The following is a 27,824-nucleotide window of genomic DNA, read 5'->3' as shown; positions in this document are numbered from 1 at the left end:
CACTATCTAACGGAGACAGGGACAGAGGAAGCTTGGGTACCGCTATTAACGGGTGGGGGGAATGTAGAACCCTTTTCTTCCAATTAAAACCGAACGAACTAGGGATACAGAGGGGCGGGAATCATGGGAAACATTTCACGACTCATCTGGAACAGCAGCCGTAGAGGAAACTGCTCACCTACTGGCCCGAAACGAGGAATTTAATCGCTGTCGGTTAGAAACCACCAGGCACGTCGGGCTCCTCTTTCTCCATCTCCTCCATTTTGGTTGTCAGTGATGGAGCACATCCGGACGCCCAAGGTAACAACACTCAAGCTAGCATTTCAGCACCAGGGACATGTCTCTTTCCGTGCTTTGTCCTTGTCTCTCCTCTGCTGGTTGCCCGTTTGTTTAGTATTCTTTTTCCACCTTCCTTTCACCATTAACATCTCTCCATCCTAACCCCTCTGCCACCTTTAGTCTGCACAATGTTGATACATGCTGTACATTCTCCAAACTGAACCTTTCCGTTATGGGGCAATCGTCAGGAAGACGTCTTTTAATTCCACTTTTTCTGTCTCCTATGTTACGCTGCTATTGACATGTATTACATTGCGTTCAGACACGTTTGACCAATTTATCCTGTGCGTTACAATATCTTGTTCAGTGAACAATTTTTGCCAAGCAAACATTTTCTGTCCGATAATGGACTCAGCTGCTGATTCTGACGTAGCTGTAAACCCATGTGAATGTTATAATACTCATTGGCACCTCCTGGTTAGGTCTTAATAACGTATTAAAAATAAGAATGTAATATAGTCGAAGCTCGCTGCTCACACTCTTCTCCCTAGACATGACACAGCATAACATTGTCCTGATAACCACCATAGTCCTCCTGACTGCCACTCTGACACGCACACAGGCCTCATGACCCATCTTCCTTTTAACCACATTGTTGTGACCTGGTGATCTAGTAGGGTGGGACTGAGTCATCACACATTTTGGAACTAGGGATGCATTGATGCATCAGTTTAACCTCAATATCTGCTGTCTGTGTTGACAAACATAATGTTGCATAAACAGACATCAGGTGGCAATGCTTATCTTTTGTCTCCATTCAGTTTAATGCTTGCATCTGGCAAATCTACCTGTTGAATTAAAAAAAAAAAAAAAATTTACTGGGCAGAAGAAGCCACCTGCTGGGCAAACACTGATCTGTTTCTATGTTCAAACATGAAAATAAATGTTGGCATTAGTGGGAGCCCTTAGCCCAGTTCAGACCAAAACTTTGTGATGCAATGAGACCGTTTTCAGTGTCAACTGAGCTGTTGGATGTACCTCGAATCAAGCTGGCTGATGATCTTTCCTGCAATTTGATTAATCAAACTGGCCACAGCGGATTTGGGAATGTAGCAAGCAGATAAATAGTAAATGGAAATCTTGTTTTGATCCTCCTATCAGTGGAGCAGTGGAAACATGTTCAGTGGAGTGATCAATCACATGTCTCTGGCAGTCAGCTGGGTAAGCCTGGGTTTGGCGGATGCCGGGAGAACATTAACTGCCTAACTGCACTGTGTCAACTGTGAAGTTTGGGGGAGGAGGGACAATGGTATGGGCCCCTTATCTCCAGTGGAGAACAATCTCAATGCTTCAGCATACCAAGACATTTTGGACAATGCTGTGCTTCCAACTTTGTGGCAACAGTTTGGGAAAGGCCCTTCTCTATTCCAACAAGGCTGTGCCCCAGTGCACAAAGCAAGGACTATAAAGACATGATTGGAGAGTTTGGTTTCAAAGAACTTGACCGGCCTGCACAGACCCCTGACCTCAGTTTAATTGAGCACCTTTGTGACGAACTGAAACGAAGATTGCGAGCCAGGCGGTCTCGTCCAACATCAGTGGCTGACCTCATAAATGTTCTACAGAATGAATGGGCAACATTTCCCACAGAAACACTCCAAAATCTTGTGGAAGCCCTCCAAGAAGAGTGGAGGCTGTTATAGCCGCAAAATGGGGACCGACTCCATATGTATTTGAATACTATGTCATTACAGTCCCTGTTGTTGTAATAGTGGGGCAGCCAAATGCTTTTGTCCATATAGTGTATGTGCTGTGAAACTGTGCTTCTGTGCTACGACGGTAATAACGAGTGGGATTTTGTGATGAATCACTCTGATGCAGCCTCAAACAGCCCAATGTAACGGAAATCTGCCAAATTTATTTTAAACATTGGTTTAATATCAGCCTACTTTTTCACAATCTGTGCATCTCTATTTTTTGAAATACTCCACTGTCAGAAGTAGGACCCAGAAGCTGTTGCATCATGGTGATCTGTTAACATTTATTACAGACATGAGTTTGAGTTATAGAGTAAGCAAAGCAGTGTACAGAATCTGTAATGAATTACAGCGATGACCATTCTTACACTAAGGCCTGACTGAAACGTCACACAGTTGACCAATATCATTGGCCAAGAGAGATACACAGTAAAGGTCACTACATATGTTCTGATATGTATGTGCCATTTTTTATGTCAGGATTAATTTTGCAGAAAATATTGCTCAAGGTGATTTGTAATTGATACAATCCTACCTTTTGCACTCCAGCTACATTTTTACAGTTCTCTCAGCACTGTCTGAGTAAGGTCATCAGAATTCGTAATATTTTAATTCCTGCTTTTATTACCAACCGCTTAGATTATTGTAACTATTTTTATTGGACTACCCCCCAAAGTCAATAAAAAAATATACAGCTCATTCAGAATTCTGCTGCAAGAATTTTAACCAGAAAGAAGAGAGTTTCTTTTAGAATCGATTTTATTGTTCTCTTAATTGTTTTTCAAAGCTGGGCATGGCCCTGCTCCTCCATACATCACAGACCTCCTTTTACTTTATGTCCCTAGAAGATCCCTTAGGTCCTCGACTGCTTCACTTTTAAATGTCCAACGTGTGACCCACACAAGCACCGGGGAGAGAGCGTTCTGTTTCTGTTCCTCAAAACCTTGGAGTTCAATCCCCCTGGACATTAGACTATCCAGCTCCATTGATGTTTTTAAAAGAAAGCTGAAGACACATCTTTTTAAAATTTCGTTTTTAACATGAGGTAATTTTTTACTGTTCTTTTATATTTTTGCCTTAGTTTTATCATTTTTCTAATTGATGGTTTTGTATTTTATTGCCTTTTTACTTTTGTTTTGGTTTCTACTGTATTGATTTTTTTCCCTTAATTTTATTTTTATTCTATTCCTAACTGTCTGTTGTTCTTTTTTGTTTATTGATCTTTGGTGTGTGTCTGTTCCCTCTAAAGCGCTTTAGGCTACATGTCCCATGTATGAAAAGTGCTATACAATTAAGTTGAGTTGAGTAGAATACTGCAATTCTTTTCAACGTTTTCTTTAACCACATGTTTAAATGATACAATCTGTATTTTTAATGGTGGCTAACATTTATAAGTTCTCAAACTTAACAAAACTTAAGATCTTCACTATAGTTCAATTTAATTTTCAATGGAAAACATGTTGTGAAATATTTCCAACATATTTGTTTAGTTTAGACCGTGTGCAGCAGTTAGCCTGCATTTTTTTATCACTTTAAAAGAAAAACTCTCCATTGGGTATCAAGTACAAGTATTTTTGTTGCCTCGATATATAAACAGGATAGAAACCATGTGTTTTTTTGCAAGAACCATATCAAAGTTTTAGATTATTTGCTATGCTGACAGCATTTGTCTCAAGTAGTGCCTGAAAGATTTTACATGACTGTGATCTGGTTGTGTTTATAAAGAGATTGAAAAGTTTTAAAGTCACCAGAGTATAGAGTCTGTAATGACACATGAATTACAGCAAGAAAACCTCATCTAATTTGTTTCCATCTTTGAGCCTGACTGGTACATCAAACCGTAGGCTCCTTTAACCGGCTAATACAATGTGCATTGACCACCTTGAAATCTTTCTCTAGGGGAGGTATGATTAAAATGCAGGAAACAAGCTCAGGGTAATTTGCCACAAAACTTCTAGCTACTGAATGACCTTCATATTTTTGTTTGAGTACGCTGAGTCATGGCAGAGGAGACTGATTTTGTTTTGCTCTTAAATAATCTGATTCGTCTTCCCATGAATGTCTTCAAGAATGAAAAGATGCATTGTGGATCTTTCTCCAGATTATTCATTATACTCTAACCATGACTGCTTTTGCCACTAATATCTCACATGTTCCACTCTTGTAGGTGGAAAATGTGCGTCTCTTGGATCGCTCATCAGGTCAAAGGAAGGCCAGCATTGGGACACTTTATCTGTCCGCCACACACACCATCTTTGTAGAGAACAACCCTGAGACACGCAAGGAGACATGGGTAAGCTGGAAGCACCGTGCTGTATGTGTTACCTGAGTATACAATTTTACCTTTAACATATTTAGAGATTAAAATGACTGTCAGGGTGAAAAAAACAGCAAACTGCTGCAGTAGATCTGCTCAGCCAGCTGCAGATGCTATCTCTTTGGGCAACAGAATGTTGTTAAAATGGTCTGGGAACAATTTGTGAAGGATCACTGCATAGATAAACCATTTTTGGAGAGTCAGATGACTTTTAAGCCAGAGGCAGCTATTCTTTAGCCCATTCAAAGCCCACAGACTCCTTTGGCCAGAATATTTTATGGAGAGTTGCTTGTGTACTGCTGCTGGAACTTCAAGGTTCTTCGATAAATGTTTGGATTTAGATTTAAAGACAGACTTAGATTCAACAATACAAATTATTACCAACCATTTAACTGGTTAAACAATTGTAAATGTTCAAATCCTGTGTTGTGAGAGGTTAAAATCCTGTTTTTGTTTGTTTGTTTGATTTAAATATTTGAGGTTTCCTGGTGTTTGGGATACAACTAGAGAGGTTTCAAAAGATGAGAAATATAATTCAAGTCACAAAAATATTGAACACACAAAGAATGAAAAAGACATGTTTTCACAAATGTATACACACACACGTTGAATACATAGAAGACAGAAGAGAAAGAAATAATAGAAAAAAGTACTTATTTAAGTGACACAGCAAGGATGTTGGATGCAGGTAGTTGAAGTTGAACTGAGTTTTCTAACACTTCACCAGACTAGATTGGGGGGGGGGGTTGCGCCTCTCTTTAAATGTTCTATGTAGGGCTGCCAGGCTCAGAGGACTTTGTCTTCACACTCTTTCAGTGAGGTTTGTAATCCTCTCCAATTGCAGATGAGACATAACGTCAGTCATGAGGGCAGAATGGGTTGGAGCTTGTGTTTGCTGCCAATCTGCGTGCCAAAAGGATCACAAATTATGTCATAACATTATGCTGAAAGATAGTTAACACAAAATCCTCCAAAGAACACCATAAGTGAGGCAGAATCAATGGGTCTACTTAGCCAGCAAACTGGAGCTCCACCCAGAATGATGGTATGAATAGTGTCATATCTGTAGAATACAGATATGCAGACGATTAGCAGAAAAGTAAGGCTGAATATTTGAACTGGTAAGAAAGTGATCAACATTGCACATTTTTGAGCATTCCACTGTTTGAAAAGGATTGTGGGCACTCTGAGAGTTTCAGATGAGGGTCATCTCACCATGCCTCAGTTTAATGCTTGTTTTTGTGTTTTTGCTCTTTTTGACTGTGTTCTGACTGACGACTGCTGTCTGCTTAGGGTTGCTGCTCTGCTCAGATGTGCTGCAGATAACACTGAGAGGATTTTTGAGTCTTTAGTTAAGAGTGAACCCTGCTGCACAAACAATTTGAGGACACCATTTCTAAATGTCCCTAAAAAAATTCAATTTCCGTAGAGAAAAATAATCAAAGATATGAGCCTGTACTGATTTATGTGTGTTTGGCCTACATTGGCTGATAACATTTCTGATCATCATATAGTTTAAACTTTATTAATGATACAGTGGAGAAAGAGTTGTAGAGAAACTTTAGTTACTGCTGTGACATTAATTTGCTCATCAGTTTTTTTCTCAGTGATAGACTCATGATCTGCACTGCTTGTTGACACAGATTGTCTTCAGTAGTCAATGCATGAATTGCTCAATTATTGTATCAAGTTACCATAAGCACTAGAAATTGTACTAAATTAGTGAGAGGAGTCTGGCTGTAGACCGTCAAACTCAAACAGCTCTCCAGCAGACCGCCTATGTGAGACGCTGCATATCTCAGACGACAGCTAAGTACTGGTATTGAAGAAGAAGAACAAAGCGAATGCCAACCGCATATAAACACCAATGAAGAAAAAGAGGAATTGACGTCGTTATTCATAGACTATTTCACATGTAACGGTTCTAATAAACAGCACACCTCAGACGCAAAACAAAGGCTTTCAACTGTCTAACTCATTATAAATAGATGTATAGCTAAAACGCTTAATCCGGAAGTGTAATGTGGTTTTATTTTGAAAGGTTTGTGTTCATTTCAGTGGTAGATTTACAGCGGAAGCTAAAACCGATTTTATTTTTGGACGTTTTTGCATGTATTTACATTCTGAGATACACTGCGTCTCAGATGTGCGGTCTGTGAGTCGGAGATGAGCCGTCAGAGATGAGCGGTCTGCAGCCAGACTGTCTTCAAAATAGTTGTAATTTACATGGATGTAGCATAGTCAGTACAAATGTAAATGATTTGAATTGATGTGCAAAATATATATGTATAATGCAGTATGTTTTTTCAAGCATACTAAACAAAAGTGTCATTAAGTTCTTTTTAAAGATATCGTCAATGTCACTTCTTTTAAAGACAGCATGCACTAGCGGAGTTTTCATTATGTAACCTTTTATAAAATTTGTTTTACCTCATCACTGAAAAAAAATTGAGTTTTCCAGACACAGGAAGGAGAGATACCATCCCATCCCCCCTTTCCCTTCTTGATAGGGGGATGGAAGAGGACACTGGACTGTCTCTGTGGACCTGATGAGATTAAAAAAGAAAAAGGCCTCCTGGGGCTTTCAGATTTCACCCAGTAGGCACAGACTGTGTCTGCTGGATTAGCTGCTACAAAGAAGACCACTTTGTTTTTTGTTAAATTAAAAAAGATGCTAAAGCCACTGTCTACTTCTCCTTCTTTACCACGCGAGAAAAGCACAGGAGGGTCCCCACAAAATAATGTGGACAGTCCTTCCTGAATGTTGTTAATCACAAGATGAATTACATAATGTTTCACATGTTAATGCTGCTTGGTTTTTATACTGCTGACTGACAACGCATGCCTTTTGCACTAATAGTTAAACTCTTAAATAGTGAGAATGTGCAAAAGAAAATAATGTTTTTGTGTGTTTAAGGTGTTGCACAGCATGGTGAGCAGCGTGGAGAGGCCACCAACCATCCCTGCTGGAAGTCAGCTGATCCTGCGCTGTAAGGACTTCCGGGTCTACCAGATCCTGATTCCACAGGAGAGAGACTGTATAGACGTCCACACCTCGTTGGTCAGGTTGTCACGGCCAGGTGTGTGTTTATTTAAGAGGTTAAATATGTTGGATGGACAGTCGTCTTTCGGGGTGGCATGAGCAGGTGTGTCTGTTTTACACTGTATACAGCATATTTAATCCTCTCCTCTCCACAGAGAAATACAGTGAGCTCTACTGTATGTCCTTCAATCCCAATGTGAACAAAGAGGAGAGAGAGGAGTCGTGGAGCTTCGTAGACCTCATGGCTGACTACAAGAGGATGGGAGTTCCTAATAACCTTTGGGTCACTACAGCAGCTAACAGTGAATACAGGGTGAGTATTATAACTTCTGAATAAGGTGCAAAGCCTCATCCACTAGAGCAGTGGTTCTCAATGTTGGGGTTTGGACCCCATTGGGGGTCGCGAAACACTGAGAGGGGGTCTCCAAATGCCTTGAAAAAACTTCATATATTTTTCAAATGACACTGTTGTCACTTTACACCAATTCTGGCAAAAAAAATTTCCCACCAATTTTGGCACATTTTTTGCCACCCAAAACCCATATTTGTCCATTTTAAATCCTTTCCACCACTTTTTTTCTGCCTGTTTTTCCTACTTCTAAACCAAATCTTGCCACTTTCCATCTATTGTTGGCGCTGTTGACCCCTCTTCACTACTTTTTTATGCCCATTTTAACTACATTTCACTTTTTGATATGGCCGTTGTTGACAGTTTAACCCATTTCTGCCTCAGCTAACCTTTTTTGCCAGTTCATATCAACTTTTCATCCTATTTTACCAAATTTCCACCTATTTTTTGCCACTTTAAAGCCATTTCAGCCACTTTTTCCACTCTACATACCCATTTTTGCCGTTGTTTTTTTTCCATTTGTTTTACTTTTTGCACCTCTAATTCATTTCTGCTACTTTTAAAATCCAGTCTCACCACCTTATCCACCTTTTTTTGCCATAATTAACACATTTTAATTCTGTTTTTAAGAAAAGGGATTTATATTTTTAAGAGGACTCCTCACTACACAAATGAACAAAAAGATATATGTTTCTTTGATAAGAGTGATTATTAATCAGGTTAAATATATAATATGGATACCACAGAATAACTTTACGATGGACAATGATATTGTTAGCCTCCTTTTTGACTGGGTTCCAGAAAGCTCTCCCATTTATCACTCCTTATGGGCGACCTTGTCTGCACATGACTATTGAATGTGCATGGCTGTGTTTAACCACCCTCAGGCACAGTGGGGGTCCCTGATCTCTGACACCTTTATTTTGGGGGTTGCGGGCTGAAAGGGTTGAGAACTATTACACTAGAGGGTATAGTCTTACATAACCCTCTTGTCCTTCTGCCCCATCCAACATACACTAATATCCTCATAGCTGTTCTGTTGCAGGTGTCTGTCCCTGTTTCCAGGTGAGCAAACTCAATCTCTGCATCTGAAAAACCAAATTTCATGAAAATGTTCTTTTTTTTAATTCAAAAAGCAGAAATTCTGTATATTCAAGATGTAACACTCATAAAGTGAACTATTTCAAAGAGTGTTTCTTTTAATCTTGATGGTTGCTGCTTACAGCTGACAAAAATATAATAACCATCTCAGAATATTCTGGAAAAGTCCAACTTGTTGTCAGTTATTTCTGTCCCAAAAAGACCTGTAATCAGCTAATTAACTCAAGACAACTACAAATATTAAAACCACAATCATGGGGAAGACTGCTGACTTGACAGTTGTCCAGATGTCAGTCACTGACACTGTCAATAAGGAGGGTAAGCTGCAGAAGGTTCATAGAGTGCTGTATCAAAGCATATTCATGGAAAGTTGACTGGAAGAGAAAAGTGTGGTAAGAAAAAGTGCACAAACAACAGGCATGAGCTCAGCCTTCAGAGGATCAAAAATAGAAGATTCAAGAACTTAGGGGAGCTTCACAAAGAGTGGACAGAGGCCAGAGTCAGTGGAGCAAGAGCCACCACACAGATGTGTCCTGGAAATGGACTACAAGTTTAGTGTTCTTAGTATCAAGACGCTCCTGAACCACAGCAGCATCTCTCCTGGGCTGTGGAGAAAAAGAACTGGACTGTTGCCCAGTGGTCCAAAGTCCTGCTTTCAGATGAAAGTAAATTTAGCATTTCATTTGGAAATAGTGTCCCAGACTCTGGGGGGAAGTTCAGAGAGGCACTGAATCCAAGATGCTTCAAGTCCAGTGTTTTCAGTTTCCATAGTCACTGCTGGTTTGAGTTGCCATGCCATCTGCTGCTGTTGGCCCTCTGGTTTTTATCAAGTCCAGAGTCAATGCTGTCGGTTCTCCATAATGAGATTTTAGAGCACTTTTTGCTTCCCTCTGCTGAGAAGCTTTATACTGATTTCCTTTTCCAGCAAGTCTTGGCACCTGACTACAGTGAAGCAAAAACTACAGAATGGTTGATATTACTGTGTTTGATTGGCCAGCCAACTCATCAAACCTAAACCCCATAAAGAATCTCTGAAGTATTGTGAAGAGGAAGATGAGAGACACCAGAATAATGAAATTGTTTAAAGCATGTAGTATCAAATAAGAATCTAATAATCAAAATAATAAGTTTAATTTCTAATGCTGTTAATATTAGGAGACATGGCTCTTTCACTGAGGTTGAAAAAGTGCAAGGTAATTGTACTCAAGAAAAATACAGCTACTTTGGTTAAAATTTGCTTAAGTAGAAGTAAAAGTACTAGTATATAAATTTACTCAAGTAAGAGTTAAAAGTAGATTCAGACTCAAATTTTATTGTTTTCCAAGTAGAACCAGCTCCAACCACAATGTTTACCAACTTAACCCTTGGTCCCTTGTAATTTTTATCTACATCTGTCCTTGTTTGTCCTGAAAACGGACATGCAGAAAGGTCTTAATAAAATACTCATTTTTCAACATTTTTTTTTTACTTTCACTGCTTCAAATCTCTTCAACAACTTCAACCCTGACCACTTAAAAAAAAAAAGAAAATTAAAAAATTCAATGTCACACCCTTTTTATGCCAGTTATTGTACACCACGTCACTGCTATTTTTTATGGTAAAAAAACACAAAAACACCATAATGCCCATATATAATGATCTAGAAAAAAAATCTTTTTTTTTATAAATAGAGTCTGGGCCATGCCAATGATGAGTACTAAAATTGATTTTGATGCATTGACATTTTTTCTGTAGTGCTGAATGCCATATTTTAGCTACATCTGTCCTTGTTTGTCCGAAAATGGACATGCAGAAAGGTGTTAATAAAATACTCATTTTTCAACTTTTTTTTTTTTTTTACTTTCACTGCTTCAGATCTATTCAACAACTTCAACCCTGACTACTGAAAAAAAAAATTAAATTCAATGTTACACCCTTTTTATGCCACTTACTGTACACTACGCCTATGACTTAGATTCGTCCATGCTAAACAGATGAGTCCATCCGTGCGTAAAACATGCCGGTTTTACTCTCCTTTTCTCACGCCTCCTCCTCGACCAAATCTAATGCGAGTGAATGCATTTGTTCATGTTAGGTTTATTTTGTGTACAGGCATAAAGAATCAGAGGATATATGTAGGATATGAACCACGAACATGCACATTTCCACCTCTAACCAAAATGTGACCACAAATAAGCCAACTACACGCAGATATAAATTTACTGCATCTTTGAGATATGATATATTCTTACCTATTGATGGAAAGGACCTGTGCATCCTCATGCTTGTTAATCCACTTGTTATGAAGTGAGGGCAAAGTTGAAATTGTCCAAATGTCCCTCTTTCTTAGTCCCAGACGGCAGAATCCAGAGGTAACATATCCTAATGTAAACACTTCACTTATGGCATGTTTGCTTGTAAACATACACGCGGATTTGCACCCGATCACACACGTAGGAGCACACAGACTTTTCCTTACACATCTAGCCCACTCTCAGACATCCATATCTAGTGGCATGAATCGGTTCATTTAATTCTGATGATGCGTAGAGGGTGAAATAGCGCTCCGAACACTCTGAGTGCATGGAAGGAAAACCATGTCTGCGCTGCTGAAAGGGTTAAAATGGTGCGCTGCACTATCTGTAGATCACTGTGGAATGGTGAAATTGAGATCCCTGGTGATCGACTGACTGCAAAAAAACAGTTGCTATAAGTTGTTTTGGTGCCATAGACACACAGTCAAAAAACGTGTTTTTAATGGAAGTCTATATGTCCGATTTTGGACAAACAAGGCTGGATGTAGCTATTTCGCGTCATGGGTGTTCTATGGCCGACACACGGTTTTCATTTTTACATTTTTTTTTATATGAAGAAAAATAATAACTTTGGCCAAACTTGATGCCTCAGTCTATAAAAAGGTGACTATTAACTCAAAAAAACGATGATAAAAATGATGAATGTCCTCAAAACGGACATAGTAGGGACCGAGGGTTAAGTGCTGTTCACCAGTAAGACAGGAACCAACAAAATGACTATGATGTGATTGTTGTGTCAGATAAGTGCAAGATATATAAAGTTAATGTAATCTTCAAATAACAGTTACTCATCATATCAGTGTGTGTGTTCTCTCTCAGGTGTGTGACACGTACCCGTCAGAGCTGTTTGTCCCAAAGTCGGCCACACCTGCCATCATCGTAGGCAGCTCGAGGTTTAGGAGTCGAGGACGATTTCCTGCTCTGTCCTACTTCCATCAGGACACACTGGTCAGTGTAATAAAAGATAAAACATACAAATAACTTCGTACACACAGACGAAGGGTTATCCTACCACTACACTACTAATTTAATAAGACTTCATAGGAGTTAAAAATGTGTTAATGCTGAATTGGTAAGCCATTAAACATGCTGTTTTTTTGTTGCTCACTCAGGCAGCAGTGTGCCGCTGCAGTCAACCACTGTCAGGCTTCAGTGGACGCTGTCAGGAGGACGAGATGATGCTGCAGGCTTTGATGAAGTCCAACCCTGGCAGTGAATACATCTACGTGGTGGACACCAGGCCTAAGGTAGCCCACACACTCTAACTTCCAAAATAAAAGGAAGGTTACAAGAGTCTTATATACAGCTCTGTTTGTGTTTGTCTGGATGTGTGTGTTCAGCTGAACGCCATGGCAAACCGAGCAGCAGGTAAAGGCTACGAGAATGAGGATCATTACACCAACATCAAGCTTCAGTTCATCGGCATTGAAAACATTCACGTGATGAGGAGCAGCCAGCAGAAAATCATTGACGGTGAGAAAAGAGTGGGTTTTTGTGTCTCAGAGAAAAGAATAAGCATACCTTATGATTTTTCAAGAAGTGGACACAACTGTGGTGGAGTCCCCTTTGGTTAGTCAGCATTGAGGCTTGGCCTCTCTTAGTTTCTGATCCAGAAGTGGCCATTTAGTGAGATGCTGGAGTTTGAGAAAAGCAAGAGGTTAGCAACTTGCAAGTGTTCAGTAAGTGCTACCTTGACATCAGACCCTATCAGGTATCATTTGATGATTATGCATGTCTTTCTTCAGGAACCTTGGCAAACTAAAAACAAAGCCAGCAGTTATTGTGAAATGACTTCCAGCTAACCCTTCCTTGTGCTGTATTGTTCTTTCTGTCCAGTTCAGAGCTTGAGAAGTGGCCATGTGTTAAGATAAGCAAAGCTAAATCTGAGAGATAGAGTGCTTATAAAAAGTGTTCTCTCCTTTGGATATTTTACTCTTGTGTTGATTTTATAAATCAAAACTGCATAGACCTTCCTATTTTCAAATCACTCCTCAAAACACACCTCTTTAGACAAGCTTTTAATCTGTGATTCTGATCTTTCTTTGTCTTTATGGGTTTTTTTGTCTGTTTGTTTTTGCATGTGTTGACTTTATCTGTTTTTTTATGGTACTGTTTATGTGATTTTATCTTTTTCTGCTTTGTACAGTGTTTTAGATTTTTTTATGAAAATCGCTTTATAAATAAAATGTATTATTATTATTATTATGGTCAATATAGTTGGGCTTTTTTTGGCAAAAAACCCTCCTTAATGTCAAAGTGAACGACAGATTTATACAAAGCAATGTCAATTAAATAAAATTTGTAGGTAGAGTAAGTAACTGCCTATATGTTCACTCATTTTAAAGTGATCGACCTAACTCAACAGAGATCCAGCCAGTTGGTGCTAGTATTCCAACTAGTAGTGAAATGGGGATCAATGAGTCCAGTCAATGTTTTCCAAGAGTTTGTAGTATAAAGACACCTGTGTCTAGAAGGTCCAGCCACTGGTCAGTCAGTATTCCTGGCTACCATTACACCATAAAGACAAAAGAACACTCCAAGCAACTCAGAGAAAAGGTTATTAAAAAGTAGAAGTCAGGGGATGGATAGAAAAAAAATGTTTCAGTTCCTTTAAACGGTTGATGATAAAGGGGCAGCCTGGGATGGAGACAGGGAACAGCTGAGAGAAGAGGAGAAAAAGCCCCGGTGTTAACACGTAGAGCCACTTTCACTAAACATACTGATGCGTTTTCACATGTTCCTATGTGCCTGTTCATCTCCTTCTCTCTCCTCCCCTGCAGTGGGTGAGATGAGAACTCCATCTATGACTGACTTCCTGTGGGGTCTGGAGAACTCAGGCTGGCTCAAACACATAAAAGCTGTGCTAGATGCTGGAGTCTTCATCGCCAGGGTATGTGCACAAACAGACTAATAGACATTTGAGTTGAACCTGTTTGTACCTTGCATTAACAAACTTCCTTGCTTGGTGTGAGGACGCACTGAGATCAAACAGTCCAGACCACTTTGAAGGTTGTCTAGGACACTTTTGTCCCCATTGGTTTCTTGTGTGTGCTCATGTTCTGGGCGACATTAAGGACTTTTCTTGCATTTAAGGCAATAATCATATGGAGTAGCCCAACAGACCACTCTCCTTCTGTACTTTGCAGAACAAGTGCAAAAATTCTCCTATGAAGGTGAATGAGGCTTTGTGTTGATTTGCATATGAAGGGAGATGAGATCTGATCAGCGTTGGTCACTGGAAACTTTTTTTAGAGGCATGTTGATGCAACGTGTGAACTCTGTATTTAGTCATCCACTTGCAATCTGATCACAGAGGAAGGATCTTCACAAGAGGGGGAAATTCCCTCTGTCTGTCTCCCTCTTCAGGCAGTAGCTGATGAAGGAGTCAGCGTGTTGGTTCACTGTTCAGACGGTTGGGACAGGACGGCTCAGGCCTGCTCTGTAGCCAGTATACTCTTAGACCCCTACTACAGAACTATCAAAGGACTCATGGTAATGCTCAAAGCACTGACACAGACTCTTATTCTGAAACTGTTCCAGTTCTTATCTCTGATTTCCTCCCTTTCCTCTGTAATCTGTTTCTCCTCTCCTCCCCTCTTTGTTCTGTTTCTTGTTACTTCCTGTCCTTCTCTCAGGTGCTAATAGAGAGAGACTGGGTTTCCTTTGGACACAAATTCTCCCACAGGTCAGTGACATGGAAAACACACTGTTCAGTGCCTTTATTTTGTTAAACATGGCCAACCAACACTCTATAACTGTTCACTCTTCTGTTTCTTTGCTTTAGATCTTTATTCAAGATTTTAATGTGAGGGCAAAGCATAAAACTGCATCTTTTAGTGTCTCAGAAAATGTTATAACATCAAAAATCACAGTGATGTAACTCAGTTAAAACACATTTCAAGAAAATAAAGATAAATTAGATCCTCCTTTTTTAGTGTAATGCCTCACAGATGATTACAGAATGAGCAGAAAAAAGACTGTGGCAGAGAAAAACTCTTTGTGATTATACATTAATTAAGAAACTGTAGAGAAGTTGTTGGATTTGTTTGTGACAGGCAGAGAATGAAAACTGCATATACTTTAGCTCTAAACTATTCAATGGAAAATAATAACTCTTTAAATGTGCACTTTGTAACAAGCAAGAGCTATTTTACATGAATTTTATGCCCTTGTGTTTCCTTTCTCTGTTTTGAGAGCAGTTTTCTTCACTTTTACATCTCTAACATTGTGATAGTCTATGTCACACCAAATAAACATTTTAGGTAACACAAAAAAATGAATAACTTAAGATTGTTCCATACTTTACTCAGTAAGAACAGAGTGTGTCCCTGCAGGTATGCCCATCTAGACGGAGATCCCAAAGAGGTGTCCCCAGTCATTGATCAGTTCTTGGAGTGTGTCTGGCAGCTGTCCGAGCAGTTCCCGTGTGCCTTCGAGTTCAATGAGCGCTTCCTTATTGCTATACACACTCATGTCTACTCCTGTCAGTACGGGACTTTCCTTGGAAACTGCCAGAAGGAACGCAGAGACATCAGGTAACAGCAGTGACACAAACACAGAGTTAATACTCGATTGGTTGTATGACGAGGCTCAAAAATCAGAGGTCTGTGGTTAACCCCATCACAAATAGGTTTATAGGTGTAACGCCAGGCTGTTACCCATGCCCATTTTATTTATGAAGAAAATACAAATTTACAAGTGAGTGAAATCTAATCTCAGACACCAAATTATGCCTGTTTCCGAATAAAAAGTTTGGCCTCTTGTTTGAAATAACTAGCTATCAGGTAATCTTGAAGGTGGAAGGACTTTGGGTGGATAAATATAATGCTAATTTTGTCACTCCCTAATAAAACAAAATCAAGGGACCAAACACTCAGATATTTTTTGGCAACAGTGGCCATAAGAAGTCTACACCCTTTTTAAAAAGCCACATTGATGGAATGTTAAATAATGAAGCAAAGATAAACATTACAGAACTATTTCCACTTCCGACATGACCTTTAACAAATACAATTCAGTTAAAAAATAACCAAAATCTTTTAGGAGGATCTGATGAAAATTAAGAAAAAAACATGGTGCACCCTTTGATTAACCGTGTTGAACCTATTGATGTATTACAGCATTTGGTATGTTTGGGTAGGAGTCTATCTGTCATGACTTTGTAAATGTCCCCACTCTTCCAGCACAGTCATCTTCAGGTCAGCCCTCAAATTTTCAGTAGGATCTGGGCATGGGCTCTGGCTGGGATTTCAGTCTTGTTGCCTCTTTATGCATGATGCACCTGGAGATGCTAGGCTATACAGCGTAGCAGACGTTACACTTCCTCTGTGTAATTTAGTGAGTTTAACAGAAAAATGGGCCAAAAAACAATGCTGGCTGAATTGTTTGCTATATAGAAATGTTTTAAGTTATTTTTTCACCCAGAAAGCCTTTGTGTTTGGCACTATTTTCAATACAAGCTTAGCTTACTCTCTTTCGCCTCAGTATATCTGAAGTGCTGTTTGAGTCTGCAGATTTCATCAGAGGAAACAACAGTCTATTAACCTAAAGCAGGTCATTTCAGCTCAGCTTTTCCACTTCAACAGCTGACACTGTTTTAACCAAGTAAACATATCTTGCTGACTGTAGCTTGTCTTGTTATCAGCCTTTAGAAGAATAAAGTGACTCACTTGGATGAAAAAGTTCCATTCAGCTCTTCTGATCGGGGTTGGTTTCTCCAATTTATCCTTGGAAATTTGAGAAAATAATCTTAAATAATCTTCTAAAAAATTATTGTGATTATTGCAATTATTTCTAAAGTTCCTCATCTTGTGTATTTTCCAAAAAACAAGCAATAAATCATTCAGTACTATAACCAACGCAATTTTAAATTAAACAAGGGCTAAACAATTTTGAAGAATCTGTAATTGTGATGATTTTGACTCATATTGCATGAATTCTTGTATTGAAGGGAGTGATATTCTTTATGTCATTCTCTTTTCAATAAGAAAAACATACAAAAATGAAGAAAGTAGGATTTTTTTGTTGGCTTTTCTTTAAAAACGGCACTTGAATGATTGCATGACATGCAATGCGTAACATCACTGCTGCAAAAAAAGGTTTTGAACGAGTATTTTCAGGTCAAAGACATATTGCTCCTTCTGCGATTGGAAAGTTGCAACGGTTCATATTGTGATTTAATCTAATTTGCAGTCAATTGCCCAGCCCTTTTGGAAAGTTGATGGTCAGTAAAACACCGGTGTTCAGTAAAGAGGGAACTATGGGTGGGGAGTGATGCAGGCTGCAGGTGTCTGTGAGCCACTATCCTCAATCAGAGATATCCTGAAGAAGTGTTGTTACTAAGTCCCACTCAAGACAGTAGTACCTCTCAGTACCTCACAGTTTCCCCACCTACCTATGCTGTGTAGCCTAGCTTCTCCAAGCACATCCTGTTTCAATGGGCAACGCTTACTGAAATCAGTGGAGGCTAATGGCAATACCATAGCGAAGTACCTCATACAACCCAACCTCAAAATGACCAAAATATCCCTTTAATGCATAGTATGGAAACAGTTCTGAAGAGCAGTCATTTGGTATCCAAAAGTCCAAAATGTAAACAGAGCCTGTTTGACTTCAGGAGTGTGGAGTTGACCCCTGAATGACTGTTTTTATAATAATAAAGTGTTTTTGTGTTTGTTATTGTCCCCAGGCTTCACGAGCGGAGTCACTCTGTGTGGCCTCAGCTGTGGAAGGACCGAGCCGAGTACACCAACCCTCTTTACAAGGCAGAGCAGAGCCAGAGTCAGGGCGTCCTGAGACCCAACACCACCCCCTACTGCTTCAAGTGAGCCACTTCCGCATACAGATACACAGATGCCACATATTTGACTCTTATGTAGATGCTGAACATGAAAAATAACATTTAATAAAACTGCCCTTTGGTTGTTTGTCCTTTTGCGAAGTATCTCAATTTATTATAATAATGAGAACATGAGGATCTTTTAGCACACAATCTGCACACTTGCTGCTCAACAAAGACAATGCAATAAAAATATCTAAAAATAATAAAAAGTTCAAGTTTCAGGAGAAAAATAGGCACCAAACTAATGTTGGCAAAACAGAAAAACTGTTTCCTCGTTGAGTTTATGAGAAAAACATCTTGGAAAGGAAAAGCTCTTCGATGAAAACATTCCTAAGAAAATACATGGGAGAGTAAGAGAGATTCCTAGATGAATTCAGAATATAAAGATCATATTTTTTAAGGCCAAGGATGTTGTGAACAAACAACAAGAAATTGTGGATAATTCAGAGGCTAATTTTGTTGCACCTTTCTATTCACATCAGGAGCGACACCATTTTGCAACTAAATTATGCAGATTCTGTAAAACACTTGCCCTGCAAAAGTCCACAGTGTGTTTTACACGATCCTCTGGTAGACTGAGATATAAAAGAGCAGAAGATAAAATGTGGTTTCTGCCACTGTCTCCTCCAGTCCATGTGTAATAGCACCCTTATGCACAGGTAGGAGGTCAGTGCAGTTTTATTTCACCGTTTTATTCTTTCTATAAATTAAATCATGTTATTGATAATATTAAGACACGCTGGAGGTTCCCTGCAAGGGGGACTCACCTTTTTGTGATAGGGGACTGGGCAGAGAAGTAATTTTAGGGAGATGATTGACCCAGAGCCAGGCTGTCTGCTGCCTGTCTCCCTCCCCTACCAGACAACATAATATCAGATTAAAGACTGAAATAACCTGTCACTGGAAAGACACAAAAAAAGAAAAAAATAGGAGAAGGTTTCACTTCTCTGTCTGCTTTAAAACCTCTCTACCATAGGCAACAACAAGTGTTTTTGATTGGTCAGGTGTTTGCTCGTTGGACTGAAACTTTGAAAAAAATTGAACATTGTTCGAAACCATGAAAACTTGCACTTACTCACTAAAAATGCATTTGGTGTGCAAGGGCCTTAAAGCATATATCACTCCAAATACCAAAAATCATGAAAGTGTCCAGTATTGGATTATTCCTTATTGTAAATGAGTTTTCCATTTTTCTCCATTTCTTTACAAACCTAAACTTTTAAAACCTTAAACGTAGTTTTATGAGTCACATTCTCTCTTTCTTTTCCCAGGATGTGGAAGGGTCTCTATAACCATGTGGAGAAAACAACGCCTCCTCGCCAGTCACCTTCAGACTACCTGTCTGCAGTGAGGGAAGAATCCCGGCAGCTGGAGGAGGAGCTGACCAATCACCAGGAGGTACCGCCAGGAGGAAACGCCCACCACCACCACCACCACCCGGGCTCCAGACAAGGCATACAACTCACAAAGACACACCTTTATCAGGACACCACCATCACCCCAATTCAACAGATATATATATCATAAAAATCACATCAAAGTACAGGATCTACACACGCCTCCAGTGACAGACTTTATCCTGATAGGACAAGCCAAGATGTACTGGTTTCCCTCTGGTGCTAAAACCTGTGCTGAATTTTATTTTGGCACCATAGGTATAGTAAGATTGGCATGTGACTATTGTCTGTTTAATTGACTGATGTCTTATAAGAGGTTTCAGTTTTTCCTAATTATTTCCCAAATGCTGTTAAACAGAGAAGGGAATTAATAACACAGCTTTTCCAAACATCCTAGTTTCATTTTGGATGCTTACACTATTTTACACACACACAGAAACAAAATTGTTTCACAAGAACTAAAAAGTACCAGGGACTAAATTCTTAGCCCTCTTTAGAATTGACCTTTTTGTTGAGTTATAGCACAAACCACTGTTGTACAATGATTTGTTTTAACTTTGTAATGCTCAAAGCTTGTAAAATCAAGTTAAAACTGAGGGTTATCGTCATATTTACTCACAGTCTTATAACAGGAGAGTGCATTGCGGTAAAAACAAAAACAATCCGTTGAGACTTGAGAAAAAGAATTGCTGATGCTCAAAAAGCAGGAGAAGGATATACAAAGGTATTACAACGTTTCCAAGTGTCAAGAACCTGAGAGAGAAGTATCGTTGAGAAATTGCAAGAGAGCCACACAATCCAGAACAAGCCTGGCAGAGGTAGGAAAAGAAAGATTTCAAAGACTGGAAAGAAAACTAGTGAGAGATGTGTCTAAAGACCCCAGAACAACTGCATAGACTCTAGTGAATGACAGGTACAGAGAAGGATGATTTGCTGATGAATTAAGTAAAGATTCCATCTTGTTAAAAATGTCTGGTCTTGTCACTTTCTGGTCTCTGCAGAGGATTGCAGCCCTGACGGGGAAGCCAATCATGTGGGAGAAGATAGAGGTTCCGAGGAGGAGGATTAATCAACTTAGACCGAAACACTGCGGGCCGGACCCGCCTTCCACTTACACACACCCAATCACCAGCCCTTCACAGGACTATGGCCACGCCCTCTTTACTGAACGAGCCAATCAGAACGCTCTGATGAAGGACCCCGCTCTCACTCTGCCTCTAGGTCAGCACACACATCTCAAAGGTCACGAGCCTGATGACCTCTCTGCCTGCAGCGACCTGGAGTCGGGCGTGGCCGACCTCAGCAGCCGCTCATCCAGCGGCGGAGACGAAGGCAAAGACCCAGACACAAACGAGGCCGCCTTCGCTTCTGCCTGACTTACACTAACAAAGGGAACCCTGCCGTCTGGCTCTCACAGTACAACCCTACAATATTTATTCATGCACCTGGAGGAGAGTGTGAGCAGGTAAAGATGGCTGCTGATTACCTGAGAGGCAGTTTGAGTTTATTTTTTGTTTTTTTTTCTTAACATTGAAGGGAAAAACCTTGCTGTCTGTTTTCAGTTCAGCTGTTTGATGAAGGCACTGAAAGACACCACTTAAGTGTTTTTTAAAACTTCTTTTTTAATGTCTTATTTGTTGCAGAGAAGCTGTTTTTTTTTTTATACGTTTGCTGTTTTTAGGCACAAACCTGTTGTTTCTACTTTGTTAAAGAATGCACTGTTGCTACTGTGAGAAGGATGAATGTGACATGAATCCAGCCTCATAATGTACAGAGATCTGGTCTTTATAGTTCAATCTTTCAGTTCAAGACCATAAATATTTGTCACTTTTTCTCTTAAAAGCTTTGCCCTCACTCTCAAGACAGTCCCTGCTCGTCCTAAGATTTTTGAGGTGTATAAAAATGGGAGCAGAGCAAAACAAATACATGCAAATGTAGACTGAGCCGCACCTTGAAAAAAATAGTATTTCAAAGACCCAGTTACACTTCATGCTTGATATTCTCATGCCAAGTGTTATTCCTTAATGTTAAGAGTCAAAGCACTGAAGTGCATACTAATGACAGTCTGATATCCGATACAGGAGTGGTCTGTGATGCCTACATCCAGACTGGATTAGCTGTGTAGACACAACTCATACCGGCATGCATTAAAGACCGCCTCCATGACTGACATAATCTGCTATATTCCTCTGGTAAATAAACAGCATTAACCTTTCAGAGCAGATGGATTTGCAAGACTATTTCTGTCATCAGGCAAATCTATCTTGAAAAGCTCCAATCCACACTGTTGTCAAATCAGCGTCATTTGAGAAAAACGAGGTGGTAACTACGAGCAGGGTTTAGTTATACTAGAAGCCAGTTGCAATGGTGTTTGACCAGAACTGGACCTGTAGGAACTAAAGAAATAAAGAATAAAAAACAACTCTAAAAGCTTTTCATGATGGGAAATATGTTTTTGCTCTTCTGCTGATCTGACTCTTTTGAGAACGATATACCACAAGCCCCTCGTAACTTGTCTCTATCACTTTAATCCAACCAGAACCCCAGAAGATTTATTTACTTAAAAAATATACCGCTAACCTGACAGGCCAGAAAGACCATTTTATGTACCCATTGCATCGGATATACTGTACTTTATATCCATCGGGGCGACCCATAAATCAGGAGAGGACCAAAAACATATCTTCCTCCAAAAAAAGCTTTCAATGCAGTTCTTTGCACATCTCTAATTGGTCCAGTTCTGGTAAAACTGCCTCTACAGCTTCGTCCAAGCTAATCACGTCACAGCCTTTGGCAGCCATTGTTTTCCATCTTGCAGTGCAACTAAACCCCACTTGTAGCTACTGCCTTGTTCTCTTCTATCGGCATTGCTGTGTCATTAAAAAGCGTGCCTATGACAAAGTGAGGGAGAAAAGCTGTTAAAAGAGGCACTGCAGGCCTCTTAGCCTGTGGCTAGGTGTCCAAGTATTCTAATGGTGGGTAAAGCTGCTGGCAGAACTTAAAAATGAAGCAGATTAGCAGTTAGAAAAGAGGCTAGCAGTGCCTTTTTAACAGCTTTTCTCCTTCATTTTTTCATAAACATACTTACTATGTAGTACTGTTTAGTAACTAAACCTTCTGGGGTAGTGCTTAGATTAAAATAACAACTCAGTCCAAGATGACAAGTGACCAGCAAGGTCAACTTCACATAACAAGAGAGAAGGATTCCATATCAGATCCAAAAACAGCTGTAGCATTTCACTTTATTGTAAAGGTGTGTCTAAACCTAAACTATCTGAACGAAGATTCGTATTCTTATGATTTTATTGCAGTTAGGAAAAGATCATATTCTACTGTACAGCTCCTCTATAGGTCCCCATTACTTTAAGTAAACTTTTAATGAAATACTTTTAACTTTTACTAGAGTAGATTTATTGGCCAGTAATTTTACTCCTACTTGAGTATTTTTTAAACAAAGTAATAGTGCTCTTTTACCATCGGCATATTGTTAATGCACAGTGAGAACACACAAACTAAAGTACAGTCAACTTGGTATCTGATTGTCCAGCATGGATGTTTATGCAAAATGCTAACAGGGTCAAAGTAAAAGACAGGCAGAGTAAATCTGAGTGAAAGTAAAGTTTTAAATGCGCAAGCAGGGTTTTGACAGAATGCACCACCAAGTCTTAAAATAAATGTAATAATTTATGTGTAGGAAAATATATTTTTTCTTCTTAAGTGTTGAAGGAAGTAAGACAGTTTTTTAAGTTAAAACAATACGATTTACTAGAATTTAAACAGATTCCTAAATGTATTTTAATGTCGGGCCAGCATACCTTTCGGTTTAAAGTCTGTACTTCACCTATAACGTGATAAAAAGCAAATCAGAGTCTACAGAAACTGCAATTTTCTGGAAAATCATTTTATTCTTTTATGTAAAAGCAGAATTTGAGGGGTTTTAGACATAGGTAGTCTCCAGCTTGTGCTAATATCAGACTTCAAAAGCCCCTTTTGAAGTCTTACACCAAAAACAAATAAAATAAGCTTTGAAATGTTTGAAGGGAAAATGTGAGCCTGTTGTGAGTTGAAACACTGAGTATTGATGAGCTGACAGCTTAAATCAGCCTACAACTTCCTCCATGTTAACTGACTTTGAGCCTCATCTTGCACTGAATTTCCTTGAGCAGATAGGACAGTTGAAGTGAGAAAAGATGGGAAAGAAAGTGGAGGAAGACATGCACCAAACAGCTCCAGGATGGAGATTAAAACCTGTAACCAGTGCATTGTGTACTGTAAACTCTATATATGGACTCCTTCACCATAAACTGAGCTGAACTGGTTCCAGAATTAAAGCTTTTACTCATTTCCTCACTTGTAATCTTTCTGAACCTATTGTATCTTCTTTATTAGACAACAGCCTGCCTCTAGGGGTCAGTAATTAGACTTTAAGAGATCAAAGAAAGCTAAAATCAAACTAGAAACTACAGTGGTCAAATATGAGCAGCTAAAAATCAAAATTTATTGTTCTTTTAAAAACTCAGTGTGCATCCTGGCTTTAAAAAAAATACAAAAAAATAAATATAAGAATAAAAGGAGTAAAAAGGAGCAAAATGTGAACAAAATTTAAATGTTTACAAGTAAATGTTGAAAAATGGTATTTTATTTGTCCTTTTGTGTGCAATATGTCATTTTAAAGCCTTTTTTTTTGTTTGTTTGTTTTTATTATGTTTCTGTTCTCTGTTTAACACCGTATGTCCATCATTTATCCTCAGAAACACATGATTTGAATGTCATCTGACATGTAAGAAATCAAGGTTCGTCTCCTTTCAGGGTTTCTGTGACTTTAACATTCCTGCTTCAGCTTTGGAGAAATGTCCAAAATGATTACAACACAGCTGAAGTCGTTTTTTAAGAACTTTATGGTGCTTTTCCACAATGTGGTACTGGCTCAACTCGCTTCTGCTTGCTCTAAAGGGGACATATTACGCAAAAATCACTTTTGTAAGGGTTTTTCTAACAAAAATGTGTGCCCCTGGCCTGTCCACAATCCCCCCAAGAATCAGAAAAATCCATTCCCTCCCCTCTCTTTCTTCAGTTTTCAGAAAATGTGTGCTGAAACAAGCCGTTCTCAGATTTTCCCCTCATGAGGTCATGTGTGGATGTGTTTTCAAACCACCTTTGGGGATGTTCTTAGAAAGCTGGATCAGCATTAAAGTGTGACACTGACTGATAAAGAGACAGGTCTGCTCACAAAATGACTGTGCCCCTGAAAAATTCCTCCCTTTGTCTGAGAGATTCATGTTAATATATGTGCCTTATTTTTTTTAAATCTCCCATCATTAACAAATTAATATCAGGCGGGAATCAGCATCTCTCTTGAGCTCTTACAGCACATTCAAAAAGTATTCAGACCCCCTTCACTCTTTTCAATTTTGTTCTGTTACAGCTGACAGTACAGTTGAAAAAAATCCTTTTTATTCTCAATAATCTACACCGAGTAGCCCATCATGACAAAGTGAAAACAGAATTTAAAAAATCTTTGAAAATTAATTAAAAATAAAATACTGAAAGAAGGCAGTCATCAGCTGATACAGGACTTTTGGTCCATCTTAAAACTCCAGTAACTTATTTGTTGTTTGGCTAATATTTACAGATTATATAGGCAGATTATTAAAGCCAAACTATTGGTTGTAAATATTAGCAGATATTAAAATATCTGCCAATATTGATATCATGCATCCCTACTTTTAACCCAAGAACCAATTACTCTTTTGCCTCAGTGTCCTCAGTGTTGGTTGTTGTGTTGGGTGTCACACCAGTTTCACACAGCAGTGCTGTGATGACTCTGCCCACTTTGAGGAGGTACTATCAACTTATACTGTAATAAGATAAAGTGTGAAGTACCAAAACAGAGCAGTCAAGTGGAGCCAGTGCCACATTTAGAAAAGCACCAATAGACTGCCTACAGGGATCTTTTAGATGAAGTGTGATCCAGATTTGAACGAGCACATAACTGACATAATGGGAGTAATTGCTATGTTTGGATATTCAAAGCTGAAACTGAAAAGCTTCTCCTTTAAAGACAAACACTATTGCTGAAACTTGCTGAGTCTGACGTGTTCACTGTTGAGCAGTGACATTAAATCTATCAATGGTTATATTTGTGGGTTTGGTTATATTGTGCTGCCCTGTTTCAACGTGTGGATTTACCCGATTAAATCATGTGTACACTTGCTATTAAATCGGCCACATTGAGAACATGAGAGAAGATTTCCCCCTCTTTAGACTGCTGTTAAATATTTGTTTAAAGTTAGAATAAATGAGAAGGTGTTGGTGTTTTCCAGCTGAAGGTCTTGGATCTCTTGTAAATTTCACTGTAGCCTGTGGTGTGTGTTAGCGTGTGTGTTCTGTATCCATCCATGTAAATGATCTATCAATAAATGCACTGTTAAAGGGAGAAACACTGCAACACACTGGGTCCGGTGTTTTATTTAAACATGGCAAACAGTATCTGAAGGTAAACCCTATAAGGGCTTTTAAATTGCTGAATCTTCCAGTATCATTCAAGTCTACCACCCTAATGAGACATTCAGGGTTAGAAATATCCACTTTGATTAAACAATCATTACAAAATTATATAAAAATATTTCTCCTCCAGTTTGGGGGTAACATTTATTTTCACCAACTTCAGTCATTTAATCATCATTCACACCTTCCAAAAAGTTCATTTTTGTCTTGTCAGTCCACAGAATATTTTCCCCAAAGTCTTGGGGATCATCAGGATGCTTCTTTCTTGCAAATATGAGCAAAGCCTTCATGTTATTTTTGGTCCGCCATGGTTTTGGCATTGGAACTCTCCCATGATGCCATTTTTGCACAGTCTCTTTCTTATTGTTGGGTCATGAACTCTGACCTTGACTGAGGCCAGTGAGGCCTGCAGGTCTTTAGCTGTTGTTCTGGGTTCTTTTTGTGACCTTCTGGATGAGTCGTTGTTGCACGCTTGGAGTCATTTTGTTTGGCCAGCCACTCCTGGGAAAGTTCACCACTGATCCAAGTTTTCCCCATTTGTGGATAAAAGCTCCCATTGGTTCGCTGGAATCCAAAAGCCTTAGAAATGGCTATGTGAACCTTTCCAGACTGATAGATGTCAATGACTTTGTTTCTCATCTGGTCTTGAATTTCTTAAAAATGTTATTTTGTATTTACTCAGATTATCTTTGTCTCGTATCAAAATGTAATGATCTGAAACATTTAACAAAGATGCAACAGAAGAAAGGAAATCAGCAAGCAAACACTTTTTCACAACACTGTAGTTAGGACTGTCTCAAACATTTTTGCCTTCATCATTATCCCTTTCTTGTTAAAAACACTTATTAAATTAATACTATTATTATCATTTTTATATGCTTTTGTCCTTTTTTTTGGTTTTTGTAATTAGTGGAATGATGAGGCAGTCTGATTGGCTCAAACAGCCCATAGTTGGGCCATCAATCTGGCAATTCCAAAAAATCCACATGGCCAGTCTGTCACTGGTTAAATGTGAGTTAAGTATGTGTACATCTATACTGTTAATTTTGCTCCAGTTTTCTTTGATAATGAGCAACTCCCATCTATTTTTGGAGATTCTGACTTATTGCATTATCTTTAGCAATGTTAATTTCGTCGAATAAAGCTATGACTAAACTATTCATCAACAGCCTTTTTTCCATGACAAAAACTAGACTAAGACTAAGAAAAATAGATCTGTGATTACTAAAACTGATAAAAACTAAGTTTAGTTTTTGACTAAAACTAGACTAAAATGTAATTTAGTTTTTGTTGGACATTCAAAATCTGTGATATTTCTCTACTGTGGGTAAATCTGTCAAAATACAATGCATCTGCATCTCATCTGCCTCTCAGCTGTAGAAAGCAGGGACCCCAGGTTTGGCAGGGTGCAGAGAACACACTACCATGATTTGGTACCTGATTTAGGCAAGAAAAAAAATGCTTGGACTAAAAGTAAAGACTAAAATGAGAGGACTTTTTATGGACTAAAAATAGACTAAAATGTTTTGAGTTTTCATCAACTAAAGCTGGACTAAAACTAAAAAAGAAATGACTAAAATGGTACTAAAACTAAAATTCATTTAATTTAAATACTCAAACTAAAATTAAAAATAGCTGCAAATATTAACACTGATCTTGAGAAATCTGCTTTTTCTGTGGTGTTAACTTTTTGAGATCTTGAGAAAACAACCAAATCAAACTCCTCATCACAGAAAAACAGGGGAGTAAATTGAACTGATGGATGTCCTCATCTAGCTTCTGTAGTTTAGACATCAGAGAAATTAAAGGTTTCATTAAAATACATTTAAGGACATTTCCGATAATAGTCTGAAAACATGATCTGTACCACTTTTTTAACTGCAGAGTTTTTTTCAATCTGTGGATATTGCACATTTCAATCACAGACACATGGCTGAGA

At 38.9% G+C, this 27,824-nt stretch overlaps 1 protein-coding gene across 1 annotated transcript; it reads left to right on the top strand.

Annotated features, from left to right (window-relative positions):
- LOC121508899 (myotubularin-related protein 7-like) lies at positions 1 to 25,818 on the top strand. Its single transcript, XM_041786034.1, has 14 exons — positions 1 to 300; positions 4,204 to 4,329; positions 7,271 to 7,433; positions 7,552 to 7,709; positions 11,960 to 12,088; positions 12,253 to 12,387; positions 12,481 to 12,613; positions 13,921 to 14,030; positions 14,507 to 14,632; positions 14,776 to 14,825; positions 15,475 to 15,675; positions 17,829 to 17,963; positions 19,253 to 19,379; positions 20,380 to 25,818. Exons 1-14 carry the CDS (start codon positions 277 to 279, stop codon positions 20,752 to 20,754), a joined length of 1,992 nt encoding a protein of 663 aa, XP_041641968.1. The 5' UTR covers positions 1 to 276; the 3' UTR covers positions 20,755 to 25,818.
- Positions 25,819 to 27,824: the final 2,006 nt, after the last annotated feature.

The sequence above is a fragment of the Cheilinus undulatus genome, linkage group 4 (genome assembly GCF_018320785.1).
Source record: "Cheilinus undulatus linkage group 4, ASM1832078v1, whole genome shotgun sequence".
NCBI lineage: Eukaryota > Metazoa > Chordata > Actinopteri > Labriformes > Labridae > Cheilinus > Cheilinus undulatus.
Note: the sequence above shows the minus strand (reverse complement) of the source record. Positions and strands in the feature narration are given on the sequence as shown.

Coding starts and splice junctions, on each gene's coding strand:
- LOC121508899 (XM_041786034.1), top strand. CDS start 277: ATGGAGCACATCCGGACGCCCAAG. Junction 14,633..14,775: donor GAACTATCAAAGGACTCATG/GTAATGCTCAAA, acceptor TCCTTCTCTCAG/GTGCTAATAGAGAGAGACTG. Junction 14,826..15,474: donor GGACACAAATTCTCCCACAG/GTCAGTGACATG, acceptor GTGTCCCTGCAG/GTATGCCCATCTAGACGGAG.